We start from the raw sequence: 15751 nt of genomic DNA on the forward strand, positions 1-15751 counted from the left end.
GGGAGGCTAACTGCGTGCCTGTGCTCCCTGGGCAGAATGGAGAGAACAGAGAGAGAGGGAGGGAGGGGGGGAGAGAGAGAGAGAGAGAGAGAGAGAGAGAGAGAGAGAGAGAGAGAGAGAGGGGGGAGGCTAACTGCGTGCCTGTGCTCCCTGGGCAGAATGGAGAGAACAGAGAGAGAGAATAATGAATCTTTCATTCAAGTCCTTTAGAATATTTTTCAAAGAGATGATTATCTTTTCACTGTGTCCCTTTGCTAATGAGTCTGAGCCTGAAATTGGTTTTACGGGGGTGGAGAGACCGTATGTTTCCCAGCTCTCAATTCCCCTAAAAAGGATGAGTCTCTTCACTTCTTTTGTGCTGATTTTTTATTCTGATGGACTGGCAAGGCATAAGGCTGATAATGATAACAGTGTGTGTGGGAGTGAGAGTGTGCGTGTCTGTGTCTGTGTGCGTGTGTGTGTCAGGGAAACAACTAAACACTGATACTGTAGCAGAAGAGAGAGAGCTGGGAGGACTCGGGAGAGAGCTGGGAGGACTCGGGAGAGAGCTGGGAGGACTCGGGAGAGAGCTGGGAGGACTCGGGAGAGAGCTGGGAGGACTCGGGAGAGAGCTGGGAGGACTCGGGAGAGAGGCTGGGAGGACTCGGGAGAGAGCTGGGAGGACTCGGGAGAGAGCTGGGAGGACTCGGGAGAGAGCTGGGGGGACTCGGGAGAGAGCTGGGGGACTCGGGAGAGAGCTGGGGGGACTCGGGAGAGAGCTGGGAGGACTCGGGAGAGAGCTGGGGGGACTCGGGAGAGAGCTGGGAGGACTCGGGAGAGAGCTGGGGGGGACTCGGGAGAGAGCTGGGGGGACTCGGGAGAGAGCTGGGGGACTCGGGAGAGAGCTGGGGGGACTCGGGAGAGAGCTGGGGGGACTCGGGAGAGAGCTGGGGGGACTCGGGAGAGAGCTGGGGGGACTCGGGAGAGAGCTGGGGGGACTCGGGAGAGAGCTGGGGGACTCGGGAGAGAGCTGGGGGGACTCGGGAGAGAGCTGGGGGGACTCGGGAGAGAGCTGGGGGGACTCGGGAGAGAGCTGGGGGGACTCGGGGAGAGAGCTGGGGGGACTCGGGGGAGAGCTGGGGGGACTCGGGAGAGAGCTGGGGGGACTCGGGAGAGAGCTGGGGGGACTCGGGAGAGAGCTGGGGGACTCGGGAGAGAGCTGGGGGGACTCGGAAGAGAGCTGGGGGGACTCGGGAGAGAGCTGGGGGGACTCGGGAGAGAGCTGGGGACTATGTATACTGTTTAAATATTTACTGGTGAACAGACCTGTGTGTGTGTATGTTTAAGGATTTAAAGACTCAGTAATAGATTGTCTTAGAGTCTTCAGCGTAGACAAACACTAAGAGTGCACCACCATCAGCACTGAAACATCAACGGAGACCATTATAATGGAACGGGCGACATACAGGATCTATGTATTAAAGATGATGACAGCTTTAATGCAGAGGCTGCAGTAACAGCCACCTCAGGGTGGTTGTAAGGTCATGTCACCTTTAACCTCTCAGACAGGAAGGTGTCATGGACCTCAGCTGGGCTGTTGGGACACGGGGGGGGGGGGGGGGGGGGGGGGAATAAGCATATAAAATATACTAAAAAGGACAACCAGGAAAGTGATAGAAGTGAGAGATACAATAGGTTGTCCGGAGGTGTTGGGATAAATCAGAATAGATCTCTGTTTCTCTGAGACAACGGGGCCATAAAGCAGTCTTCTACACGTTTAGAGATAGCTGATCACTATTGTCATGTGTCTTTCAATGAGGAGTGGCTTCTGTCTGGCCACTCTACCTTAAAAAGGCCTGATTGGTGGAGTGCTGCAGAGATGGTTGTCCTTATGGAAGGTTCTCCCATCTCCACAGACCACTGGGTTAAGATTGCTCAGTTTGGCTGGGCGACCAGCGCTAGGAAGAGTCTTGGTGGTTCCGATCTTCTTCTATTTAAGAATGATGGAGGCCACTGTGTTCTCGTGGACCTTCAATGCTGCAGACATGTTTAGGTACCCTTCCACAGATCTGTGCCTCGACACAATCCTGTCTCGGAGCTCTACGGACAATTCCTTCAACCTCATATCTTGGTTAATGCTCTGACAACGGTGGGACCTTATATAGACAGGTGTGTGCCTTTCTAAATCATGTCCAATCAAATGAATTTACCACAGATGGACTCTAATCAAGTTGTAGAAACATCTCAAGTATGATCAATGGAAACAGGATGCACCTGAGCTCAGTTTCAAGTCTCATAGCGAAGAGTCTGAATGCTTAAAGGTATCTTTACGTAAATAAGAAGAGTCTGGTTTGGAAGAGTCTGGAAAACCTGGTTTGGCTTTGTCATCATGAGGTATTGTGATGTCATCCTGGGGTATTGTGATGTCATCATGAGGTATTGTGTGTAGATTCATGAGGAAAATGTTTAACTCAATACATTTTAGAACAAGGCTGTAACGTAACAACATGTGGAAAAAGGGGAGAGGGTCTGAATACTTTCTGAATGCACTATACAGTAACTCACAGGTCTGCAGTGCACTGTACAGTAACTCACAGGTCTACAGTGCACTGTACAGTAACTCACAGGTCTACAGTGCACTGTACAGTAACTCACAGGTCTGTAGTGTAGCAGTAGTGCAGAGCACTGTACAGTAACTCACAGATCTACAGTGCACTGTACAGTAACTCACAGGTCTACAGTACACTGTACAGTAACTCACAGGTCTACAGTACACTGTACAGTAACTCACAGGTCTACAGTGCACTGTACAGTACCTCACATGTCTGTAGTGTAGCAGTAGTGCAGAGCACTGTACAGTAACTCACAGGTCTGCAGTACACTGTACAGTAACTCACAGATCTACAGTGCACTGTACAGTAGCTCACAGGTCTACAGTACACTTATCAGTAACTCACAGGTCTACAGTACACTGTACAGTAACTCACAGGTCTACAGTGCACTGTACAGTACCTCACAGGTCTGTAGTGTAGCAGTAATGCAGAGCACTGTACAGTAACTCACAGGTCTGCAGTACACTGTACAGTAACTCACAGGTCTACAGTACACTGTACAGTAACTCACAGGTCTACAGTACACTGTACAGTAACTCACAGGTCTACAGTACACTGTACAGTAACTCACAGGTATGCAGTGTAACAGTAGTATAGTGCACTGTACAGTAACTCACATGTCTGCAGTGCACTGTACAGTAACTCACATGTATGTAGTGTAACAGTAGTGTAGTGCACTGTACAGTAACTCACAGGTCTGCAGTGCTCTGTACAGTACCGCACAGGTATGTAGTGTAGCAGTAGTGCAGAGCACTGTACAGTAACTCACAGGTATGCAGTGCACTGTACAGTAAATCACAGGTCTACAGTACACTGTACAGTAACTCACAGGTCTGCAGTGTAGCAGTAGTGTAGTGCACTGTACAGTAACTCACAGGTCTACAGTACACTGTACAGTAACTCACAGGTCTGCATTGTAACAGTAGTATAGTGCACTGTACAGTAACTCACAGGTATGCAGTGTAACAGTAGTACACACAGGTCTGCAGTGCACTGTACAGTAACTCACAGGTATGCAGTGTAACAGTAGTATAGTGCACTGTACAGTAACTCACAGGTCTGCAGTGTACCAGTAGTGTAGAGCACTGTACAGTAACTCTGCAGTGTAACAGTAGTGCAGTGCACTGTACAGTAACTCACAGGCCTGCAGTGTAACAGTAGTGTAGTGCACTGTACAGTAACTCACAGGTCTGCAGTGTAACAGTAGTGTTGTGCACTGAGGCCAATAGAGTAATGAAGTGTCCTCATCCCTCATCATCTAGAATATCTGAGATGTTTTCCCTCTTCAGGCTTCAATCTCCCTCGGCCGCGAGCACACACATGCACACAGACACACAGACAGAGACAGACAGACACAACTAGGGCTGTGTAAATTACAGCATAATTACAAGGCTCTATACAGAATGATTAATTCACTAATAGCAGTGCTGCTCTGTACAACGCCTCCTCCTTATAAAGGCCTGAGTCAACTAATGACACAGAAGTGCTGAGGGTCCAATAACAGCCATGCCGCCAAACACCTCACTTGAGCGTCAGAAACACTTGTGTGTTCCGTTCGGTCCGTGCCAAATGCTAAATGCTGTATATTTCTGCCACTTAGGACATCAGGACGTTGCCTGAGGACAATTAGGGGACATGGTCCCTAAAGCTAACGTTCTACTGAGATGTGGCCCTAATGTTAACGTTCTACTGAGATGTGGCCCTAATGCTAACGTTCTACTGAGATGTGGCCCTAATGCTAACGTTCTACTGAGATGTGGCCCTAATACTAACTTTCTACTGAGATGTGGCCCTAATGCTAACTTTCTACTGAGATGTGGCCCTAATGCTAACTTTCTACTGAGATGTGGCCCTAATGCTAACTTTCTACTGAGATGTGGCCCTAATACTAACTTTATACTGAGATGTGGCCCTAATACTAACTTTCTACTGAGATGTGGACCTAATGCTAACGTTTCATTGAGATGTGGCCCTAATGTTTCATTGAGATGTGGTTCTAATGCTAATGTTTCAGTGAGATGTGGCCCTAATGCTAACATTCTATTGAGATGTGGCCCTAATGCTAACGTTCTACTGAGATGTGGCCCTAATGCTAACGTTTCATTGAGATGTGGCCCTAATGCTAATGTCTCTTTGAGATGTGGCCCTAATGCTAACCTTCTACTGAGATGTGGCCCTAATACTAACGTTCTACTGAGATGTGGCCCTAATACTAACGTTCTACTGAGATGTGGCCCTAATACTAACGTTCTACTGAGATGTGGCCCTAATGCTAACGTTCTACTGAGATGTGGCCCTAATGCTAACGTTCTACTGAGATGTGGCCCTAATGCTAACGTTTTAGGACGTTTTCTAGAGAAGAGAAAACAGAAAAGGTGACAGAATGGACACTAGCATGTATATGTACCAAATGGCACCCTATTCCCTATGATAGTGCACAACTTTTCACCAGGGCTCTATGGGTTCTATTCCCTATGTAGTGCACTACTTTTCACCAGGGACCTATGGGTTCTATTCCCTATGTAGTGCACTACTTTCACCAGGGACCTATGGGTTCTATTCCCTATGTAGTGCACTACTTTCACCAGGGCCCGTAGGGTGGAACAGGATGCCATTTGTGACACACTTCATCAGTAATTGGCTAGAGGGAGATTTCACTACCGTGACTCCTTGTTCTAAACCAGATAAAGCCAGACCCCCCCCCCGACATGACTCCTTGTTCTAAACCAGATAAAGCCAGACCCCCCCCCCCCCGACATGACTCCTTGTTCTAAACCAGATAAAGCCAGACCCCCCCCCCCCCCGACATGACTCTTTCAGGAGTGTTTTTAAACAGCCCCCTCAGAGAGAATACATTATGAGAAAACATGACTCAGTGTGCTGAGTGAGCAAGGTCGCTGCAGCGTTTCCATCTGAAGTGAATGGGTGTATGCTGCTCACGTTCCAGTACGCAGGCTGAAGTGTCTACTGTAGTTTGTTGAAGTGACTTTCTGGTGTTTTGATGTATTGCTGAAATGGAAGTATCCAAACCTACTGTATGGTGGTGTGTGTTGCAGTGTAGATCAGAATATATTCATGGCTGTTTTTCTCTCTATTGCAGTGTAGATCTGAATGTCTCTCTCTGTATTGCAGTGTAGATCTGACTGTCTCTCTCTCTGTATTGCAGTGTAGATCTGAATGTCTCTCTCTGTATTGCAGTGTAGATCTGACTGTTTATCTCACTGTATTGCAGTGTAGATCTGACTGTCTCTCTCTCTGTATTGCAGTGTAGATCTGACTGTTTATCTCACTGTATTGCAGTGTAGATCTGTGTTTCTCTCTCTCTGTATTGCAGTGTAGATATGACTGTTTCTCTCTCTGTATTGCAGTGTAGATCTGACTGTCTCTCTGTGTTACAGTGTAGATCTGACTGTTTCACTCTTTATTGCAGTGTAGATCTGACTGTCTCTCTCTCTGTATTGCAGTGTAGATCTGACTGTCTCTCTCTCTGTATTGCAGTGCAGATCTGACTGTTTCTCTGTGTTACAGTGTAGATCTGACTGTTTCACTCTTTATTGCAGTGTAGATCTGACTGTCTCTCTCTCTGTATTGCAGTGTAGATCTGACTGTCTCGCTCTCTGTATTGCAGTGTAGATCTGACTGTCTCTCTCTCTGTATTGCAGTGTCTTGTAGATCTGTGTTTCTTTCTCTCTGTGTGTATTGCAGTGTGGAGCCCAATGTGATTGTATCTCTGTATCTGTCACAGTGTCAAACTAACGTCTCTCTCTGTCACAGTGTTAAACTAACGTCTCTCTCTGTCACAGTGTTAAACTAACGTCTCTCTCTGTCACAGTGTTAAACTAACGTCTCTCTCTGTCACAGTGTTAAACTAACGTCTCTCTCTGTCTCAGTGTTAAACTAACGTCTCTCTCTGTCGCAGTGTTAAACTAACGTCTCTCTCTGTCGCAGTGTTAAACTAACGTATCTCTCTGTCGCAGTGTTAAACTAACGTCTCTCTCTGTCGCAGTGTTAAACTAACGTCTCTCTCTGTCGCAGTGTTAAACTAACATCTCTCTCTGTCACAGTGTTAAACTAACGTATCTCTGTCGCAGTGTTAAACTAACGTCTCTCTCTGTCGCAGTGTTAAACTAACGTCTCTCTGTCAGTGTTAAACTAACGTCTCTCTCTCTGTCACAGTGTCAAACTCACGTCTCTCTCAGTCAGTGTCAAACTAACGTCTCTCTCTGTCACAGTGTCAAACTAACGTCTCTCTGTCACAGTGTCAAACTAACGTCTCTCTGTCACAGTGTCAAACTAACGTCTCTCTGTCACAGTGTTAAACTAACGTCTCTCTCTGTCACAGTGTTAAACTAACGTCTCTCTCTGTCACAGTGTTAAACTAACCTCTCTGTCACAGTGTTAAACACAGTGTTAAACTAACGTCTCTCTCTGTCACAGTGTTAAACTAACCTCTCTGTCACAGTGTTAAACACAGTGTTAAACTAACGTCTCTCTCTGTCACAGTGTGGAGCTGGACTTCAAACAGCAGGAAGACAAGCTGCATCCCCTGATGAAGAGGCTGTGTCCTTTAGAGGACCCACACTTCTCTCTGCCTTACCCCCCTGAGGCCTTCACCTCCACCCCTAAACGCAAGGCCAAGGCCGACTCCAAGAAGCACGCCAGATGGAAACTCTGGTTCCTCTGAGACACAGCAGGAATAATATCCAAAACCCCAAACGTCGTCGTCTTAGGTCAGACAGAGCAACAAGTTGAGGACTCCGTCTGCACTGCGGGATGAGGGACGAGCGTCGGAGTGACGTCACCTATTGGATTTACGGAAGACAATGGCCCGAACTCTGATTCAGCAGGATACCTTTGATTTATCCATCTATCGATTTATTCATCTTTTGGATCACAACAAAAAAACAGAATCCCAATGAAAGGTTTTTCATGGCCCGGTAACCTCAATCTATCTGAAACTGGTGAGCCCTTCTAATAATGACAATAATGGATATTATTGAACTGGGTTTTTTGGTTTTGGAAAGAGCGGCAGGATCTGTAAAAAGAAAAACATGAAATATGGACCCCCCCCCCCCCCCCCCCCCCCACAGAGAATTTGAATATTTAGTCACTGTTTTCCGCCCCCCCAAAAACGATCTAATTTCCCGAAGCAGAGGATTAAATTACACCATGGCAACTTATTTTGAGATGAACAAGGTGACAAGCTGAAATAGGATTTCCTCTACCCTCACATTTACATCTATTTATTGTGTAGCTCTACGGAGTCTATGGGAGTTGGTATTCAATGACATGATTTATCGGTTCGTTCAGCAACAACCGTCTCTCTCCATCTCCCTCCAGACTGAGTCTTTAATGTGTTGTATATTGTATCTCTTTGACATTGCTTGGAGGTATGGAGAGGAAGTGGACAGTTCTCAAGCATGACGTTCCTTTCTCCGTGCTCTGACAACTACATCAACGGCATATCAGCATATCGGCTAAAGCACAACGTACTTAACAACTATGTTCAGGAAGACTTTTCTCCACAGTGACTCCAAAAAATACTATTTTGACAATAATCATCATGAATAATGTATTAGGATCCTCGAACAGCAAAGGAGAGAATGAAGACGACATCACGGATCAGAACAACTGAAACGGACCCAGGACGATGAGTCTCGAAGGAGATGTACATGATGTGCACGTAACTGCCAGAATAAAGGAAACACTGAGTAAATTAGGATTCTGCTGGTTCTGTTATGGTTTGGGGGTCATTCTCCTGGCATGGTTTAGGTCCAGTCAGCCCCTTAGAGAGCAGGGTAAACGCCAGTAAACACACAGAGCCAATCAACCAATGGGGAAGCGTTTCTATCCTCATAGGAGTAGATGACAATAACTCCCCCACACACAGGGAACGTGTTGTCACTGAATGGCTTTTCCAACCCCGTCAACAAAACACCAAATGATGGAATTTCTCATCACATCCCTGGCAGAGAGTTTCGGAAACCCTTGTAGAATCTCTACCAAGGTGGATTGAAGCTGTTCTGGCTGCTGGTGGCCCAACACCCAATTAAGACACTTTAATGTTGGCGTTTCCTTTATTTTGGCAGTTACATGTCTCTTTGCATAAATGTACTTTTGAAATGAAACGATGATTACAAAAAATAACTTATTTTTTTTATATAAACATTTGCAAAGTTTGGAGGCATCTCAATGTTCTTTTCTTTTTTCTACACGGGGATATATGAAGTTATATCCCAGTTGGTTTTGTTGTGTTCCCAAAACCCTGCTGTGAAAGGGAATGTCCAGTCCTAATGGGAATATACAACACAATGAACCTGAATGGATTCACTACGTTCTACTGCTGATCTTCTATTTGTCGAGGAACAAAAGGACACACACATTTCTTGTAGACAAAGAAGGGGGTGCCCTGTGTGTGTCTCTCTCTCTCTCTCATGCACTAACACACACAACCTCTGATGCATTCTCTTAGAACCCAGGATGTGTGTGTCAGTTCCTTCACCTAGCATTAAACTCCTACACAGCGCACACACACAGACACCGACACACACACACAGAGACACATACAAATCCATGATTGTATAACACCAGTATCATGCTACGTCAGACTAAAGAGTGAATCCTAACTTCCAGGTAAATGTTGACCTAGTCACACAGGGACAAATGGGAGACGACTGTAAAGGAGCATTTGACTTAAGTGGAAGTTAGAATGCCCTCCTAAAAGCAAAGCCAAGAGGCCTGAAGGAGCCATTGAGGTATACAGCACAACTACAGTACTGAATACAGCCAGTCTGTAGCCTTGGTGCAGTACTGAATACAGCCAGTCTGTAGCCTTGGTGCAGTACTGAATACAGCCAGTCTGTAGCCTTGGTGCAGTACTGAATACAGCCAGTCTGTAGCCTTGGTGCAGTACTGAATACAGCCAGTCTGTAGCCTTGGTGCAGTACTGAATACAGCCAGTCTGTAGCCTTGGTACAGTACTGAATACAGCCAGTCTGTAGCCTTGGTACAGTACTGAATACAGCCAGTCTGTAGCCTTGGTGCAGTACTGAATACAGCCAGTCTGTAGCCTTGGTACAGTACTGAATACAGCCAGTCTGTAGCCTTGGTGCAGTACTGAATACAGCCAGTCTGTAGCCTTGGTGCAGTACTGAATACAGCCAGTCTGTAGCCTTGGCGCAGTACTGAATACAGCCAGTCTGTAGCCTTGGTGCAGTACTGAATACAGCCAGTCTGTAGCCTTGGTGCAGTACTGAATACAGCCAGTCTGTAGCCTTGGTGCAGTACTGAATACAACCAGTCTGTAGCCTTGGTGCAGTACTGAATACAACCAGTCTGTAGCCTTGGTGCAGTACTGAATGCAGCCAGTCTGTAGCCTTGGTGCAGTACTGAATACAACCAGTCTGTAGCCTTGGCGCAGTACTGAATACAACCAGTCTGTAGCCTTGGCGCAGTACTGAATACAGCCAGTCTGTAGCCTTGGCGCAGTACTGAATACAGCCAGTCTGTAGCCTTGGCGCAGTACTGAATACAACCAGTCTGTAGCCTTGGTGGCAGTACTGAATACAACCAGTCTGTAGCCTTGGTGCAGTACTGAATACAGCCAGTCTGTAGCCTTGGTGCAGTACTGAATACAGCCAGTCTGTAGCCTTGGTACAGTACTGAATACAACCAGTCTGTAGCCTTGGTGCAGTACTGAATACAGCCAGTCTGTAGCCTTGGTACAGTACTGAATACAGCCAGTCTGTAGCCTTGGTGCAGTACTGAATACAGCCAGTCTGTAGCCTTGGTGCAGTACTGAATACAGCCAGTATGTAGCCTTGGTGCAGTACTGAATACAGCCAGTCTGTAGCCTTGGTGCAGTACTGAATACAGCCAGTCTGTAGCCTTGGTGCAGTACTGAATACAGCCAGTCTGTAGCCTTGGTGCAGTACTGAATACAGCCAGTCTGTAGCCTTGGTGCAGTACTGACTACATGCTTTTTACTTAAACTTTCCAACAGATTCACTGATGATATTTTATAGCTTTTTTTTTAAATATAAAATAAAAACAGCGTTTTCAACAACAACAAAAAAGGACATTTAAAATGGAACCGTGTTTTTAAAACACGATGAGACCCTCATCATCAACAACCTCCACGGACAGTAATCATTCGTATCACGCAGCACAGAAGTACGTTGTTTTGGAAGATTGTACAGTCTGACATTTCTTTGATTATGTTGTACAGCATCTAATAGGGCTAATAACTTAAAACAGAGCGGGGCTTTACAGCGGCTAGATACATTACAGGAACGACATTATTAAGTGATTTTATAGGAATGACATTATTAAGTTGCAGAGTCCCGGATGAAGCCAAAAAACGAACAGTGTTCAACGGAGACGTGTCAAAGTGGTTTGATTCAACTAAAGGGGCAAACAGATCATTCAATGCTACCAAACAACTCAACACCACACAATAACACTGCTGTGTAGGGATGTATACTACTGGTACAACACTGGTATTAGTACTACTGGTTATATACTACTGGTACAATACTGGTATTAGTACCACTGGTTATATACTACAATACTGGTATTAGTACTACTGGTTATATACTACAATACTGGTATTAGTACCACTGGTTATATACTACAATACTGGTATTAGTACTACTGGTTATATACTACTGGTACAATACTGGTATTAGTACTACTGGTACAATGCTGGTATTAGTACTACTGGGTATATACTACTGGTACAATACTGGTATTAGTACTACTGGTTATATACTGCTGGTACACTACTGGTATTAGTACTACTGGTTATATACTACTGGTACACTACTGGTATTAGTACTACTGGTTATATACTGCTGGTATCCTACTGGTATTAGTACTACTGGTACACTACTGGTATTAGTACTACCGGTTATATATTATTGGTACACTACTGGGTATACACTACTGGTACAATACTGTTATTAATACTCCTGGTTGTATACTACTGGTACAATACTGGTATTAGTACTACTGGTTATATACTACTGGTGCAATACTGGTATTAGTACTACTGGTAGGGATGGTATATTACTGGTTCAATACTGGTATTAGTACTACTGGTAGGGATGGTATATTACTGGTATTAGTACTACTGGTAGGGATGGTATACTATTGGTATGATGCTGGTAGGGCTGATATACTACCGGTACAGTACTGGTATTAGTACTACTGGTAGGGATGGTATACTACTGGTACAATACTGGTATTAGTACTACTGGTAGGGGTGGTATACTACTGATACAATATTGGTATTAGTACTACTGGTAGTGATGGTATTCTACTGGTAGTAGTACTACTGGTATCATACTGGTACAATACTGGTATTAGTACTGCTGGAATTAGTGCTGAAATACTACTGACATACTACTGGTATTAGTACTACATATATTAGTACTGATATACTACTGGTATTAGTACTACATATATTAGTACTGATATACTACTGGTATTAGTAATACATATATTAGTACTGATATACTACTGGTATTATTACTGATATACTACTGATATTAGTGCTGACATAATACTGATGTATATATTCTATATTCTTCCTCAGCCAGCCCCCATGCACTCTCACTCTCTGCTTCCTGTTAGCTGATAAGTACTTCATTACCAGCACCACTCTCTCTGCTTCCTGTTAGCTGATAAGTACTTCATTACCAGCACCACTCTCTCTCTGCTTCCTGTTAGCTGATAAGTACTTCATTACCAGCACCACTCTCTCTCTGCTTCCTGTTAGCTGATAAGTACTTCATTACCAGCACCACTCTCTCTCTGCTTCCTGTTAGCTGATAAGTACTTCATAACCAGCACCACTCTCTCTTTGCTTCCTGTTAGCTGATAAGTACTTCATTACCAGCACCACTCTCTCTTTGCTTCCTGTTAGCTGATAAGTACTTCATTACCAGCACCACTCTCTCTCTGCTTCCTGTTAGGTGATAAGTACTTCATTACCAGCACCACTCTCTCTCTGCTTCCTGTTAGCTGATAAGTACTTCATAACCAGCACCACTCTCTCTTTGCTTCCTGTTAGCTGATAAGTACTTCATTACCAGCACCACTCTCTCTCTGCTTCCTGTTAGCTGATAAGTACTTCATTACCAGCACCACTCTCTCTCTGCTTCCTGTTAGCTGATAAGTACTTCATTACCAGCACCACTCTCTCTCTGCTTCCTGTTAGCTGATAAGTACTTCATTACCAGCACCACTCACTCTCTGCTTCCTGTTAGCTGATAAGTACTTCATTACCAGCACCACTCTCTCTTGTATTATGGACGGAGGGCGGGATTATTCTCCAATAGTTGTACTGTAGCATAAACCATATAAATATATGTTCATCTGTACGTACACCTTAAAAGAAGTGCAATTGATTACTATGTGCAATACTGTGTATTTTATACTGTTTTTAAAATAGCAAAAACTGAACGAATTTAATATACAAAAAATAAAATGTGAAAAATTAGCAGTGTGTTCATGAAGGTCATTACAAAACAAAGATGCCAACATGACATAGAAACACACAGAAACAAAGATCTCAACATGACAAAGAAACACACAGAAACAAAGATCTCAACATGACAGAAAAACACAGAAACAAAGATCTCAACAAGACAGAAAAACACAGAAACAAAGATCTCAACATGACATAGAAACACACACAAACAAAGATCTCAACATGACAGAGAAACACACACAAACAAAGATCTCAACATGACATAGAAACACACACAAACAAAGATCTCAACATGACATAGAAACACACACAAACAAAGATCTCAACATAACATAGAAACACACACAAACAAAGATCTCAACATGACAGAGAAACACACACAAACAAAGATCTCAACATGACAGAGAAACACACACAAACAAAGATCTCAACATGACAGAGAAACACACAGAAACCAGATTTGAAAACTTCTGTTCTGACACTTGGAGAGAACACACCTGCATTTTGGAACATAGGAGGGGAGAACATACAGTTGAAGTCGGAAATGTACATACACTTTGGTTGGAGACGTTAAAACGTGTTCTTCAATCAGTCCACACATCTCTCATTAACAAACTATAGTTCTGGCAAGCTGGTTAGGACATCTACTTTGTGCTTGACACAAGTCATTTTTTCAACAATTGTTTACAGACAGATTCATTCACTGTATCACAATTCCAGTGGGTCAGAAGTTTACATACACTAAGTTGACTGTGCCTTTAAAAATCTTGGAAAATTCCAGAAAATGTCATGGCTTTAGAAGTTTCTGATAGGCTAATTGACATAACTTGAGTCAATTGGAGGTGTACCTGTGGATCTATTTCAAGGCCTACCTTCAAACTCAGTGCCTCTTTGCTTGACATCATTGGAAAATCAAAAGAAATCAGTCAAGACCTCACAAGTACACAAGTATAAACACCATGGGACCAGGCAGCCGTCATACCGCTCAGGAAGGAGACGCGTTCTGTCTCCTAGAGATGAACGTACCTCGGTGTGAAAAGTGCAAATCAATCCCAGAACAACAGCAAAGGACCTTGTGAAGATGCTGGAGGAAACAGGTACAAAAGTATCTATATCCACAGTAAAACGAGTCCTATATCAACATAACCTGAAAGGCTGCTCAGCAAGGAAGAAGCCACTGCTCCAAAACCTCCATAAAAAAGCCAGACTACGGTTTGCAACTGCACATGGGGACAAAGATCGTACTTTTTGGAGAAATGTCCTCCTGGTCTGATGAAACAAAAATATAACTGTTTGGCCATAATGACCATCATTATGTTTGGAGGAAAAAGGGGGAGTCTTGCAAGCCGAAGAACACCATCCCAACCGTGAAGCACGGGGTTGGCAGCATCACAAAAGGGGGAGTCTTGCAAGCCGAAGAACACCATCCCAACCGTGAAGCATGGGGGTGGCGGCATCACAAAAGGGGGAGTCTTGCAGTCTTGCAGAGTCTTACATTTTGAGACCTCAAGGTGCATCAGGTTGGCTGGGATGTTTAACAACGGCATGTCCATCTTTTAGTGACAAATTACACCGGTCACTCAAGTCAGTTAAGAACAAATTCTTATTTTCAATGACGGCCTTGGAACAGTGGGTTAACTGCCTGTTCAGGGGCAGAATGACAGATTTGTACCTTGTCAACTCGGGGGTTTGAACTTGCAACCTTCTGGTTACTAGTCCAACGCTCTAACCACTAGGCTACCCTGCCGCCCCTATAGTATATGGTTTATAAGTACATACATCTTCTGAATGTTCTTACCAATCATTATTATTTATTGTTCATGAACCTTTACTTCACCAGGTAAAATCCCATTGAGGCTAAAAAAACTATGTTGCGAAGGGAGACCTGCCAAGAAGGTAAAACATGGAAACAGCAGCGTGTCCATAAAACATGACAGAGAAATACAGAACACACACAAGACAAAGTAGGTTAAAGATTAGAAACGACTGCAGTTATCACAAACAGTGTTGTCGATCAGAGTCCTAAAAACAGACAAGGACACTAAACTCTCCTAACTTTACAATCTTCAGAAGCATGTTCCAGGATGAAGGGGCATTATGGGAAGAAAATATGTATTTTTTCCACCCCCATCTCAGTTCTAGCCTTTGGAACAGACAAGGAAATACATCAAAATGTGGTTTATAAATGTGTGAATAACTATCTTAATGACATAATGATTAATAAATGAATAAACGATGTACTAATCCATTGTAAATGTTATATTATGTGGTGTTGTTCGGTAGTGATAGAGATCCTAGTAATACGATGCTGGTTTTAAAACCAACTGACACAGCAGGCAGCTGGAAGACGGGTCTAGAAAGGACCACACGTTGTGTGTTCATCTCTACGAGTGAACGCAGGGCGCTGCTCGTCTGCATCAAGACATTATGATGCAGCGCCATATCTCACTATGATTCTGCTTTCTATGTGTGTCCTGCTGCAGTACTGTGGGTAGCGTGAAGTGGTGGAGAACAGGACTACAGACAGGCTGTATTACAATCAGGACTACAGACAGGCTGTATTACACTGAGGATGGAATCAGAGCTGAATTAAACTGAGTATGGAATCAGAGCTGAATTAAACTGAGTATGGAATCAGAGCTGAATTAAACTGAGGATGGAATCAGAG

At 44.3% G+C, this 15751-nt stretch overlaps 2 protein-coding genes across 3 annotated transcripts in view; one reads left to right on the plus strand and one right to left on the minus strand.

Moving 5' to 3' along the window:
* Positions 1-7647, plus strand: part of LOC109886118 (inhibitory synaptic factor 2A) — a 66623-nt gene extending 58976 nt beyond the window's left edge. For both annotated transcript variants that reach the window (XM_031813155.1, XM_031813156.1), the window contains one exon: positions 7095-7647. In XM_031813155.1, the coding sequence (XP_031669015.1) occupies positions 7095-7275 (181 nt within the window). In that variant the 3' untranslated portion in view covers positions 7276-7647. The remainder of the gene's footprint in view (positions 1-7094) is intronic.
* The window catches only part of LOC116359717 (dedicator of cytokinesis protein 1-like), a gene marked incomplete at its 5' end in the record, with an annotated part of 464327 nt that overhangs the window by 296221 nt on the left and 152355 nt on the right, over positions 1-15751 (minus strand).

Source organism: Oncorhynchus kisutch, unplaced genomic scaffold (genome assembly GCF_002021735.2).
Source record: "Oncorhynchus kisutch isolate 150728-3 unplaced genomic scaffold, Okis_V2 Okis04b-Okis11a_hom, whole genome shotgun sequence".
Taxonomy (NCBI): Eukaryota; Metazoa; Chordata; class Actinopteri; order Salmoniformes; family Salmonidae; genus Oncorhynchus; species Oncorhynchus kisutch.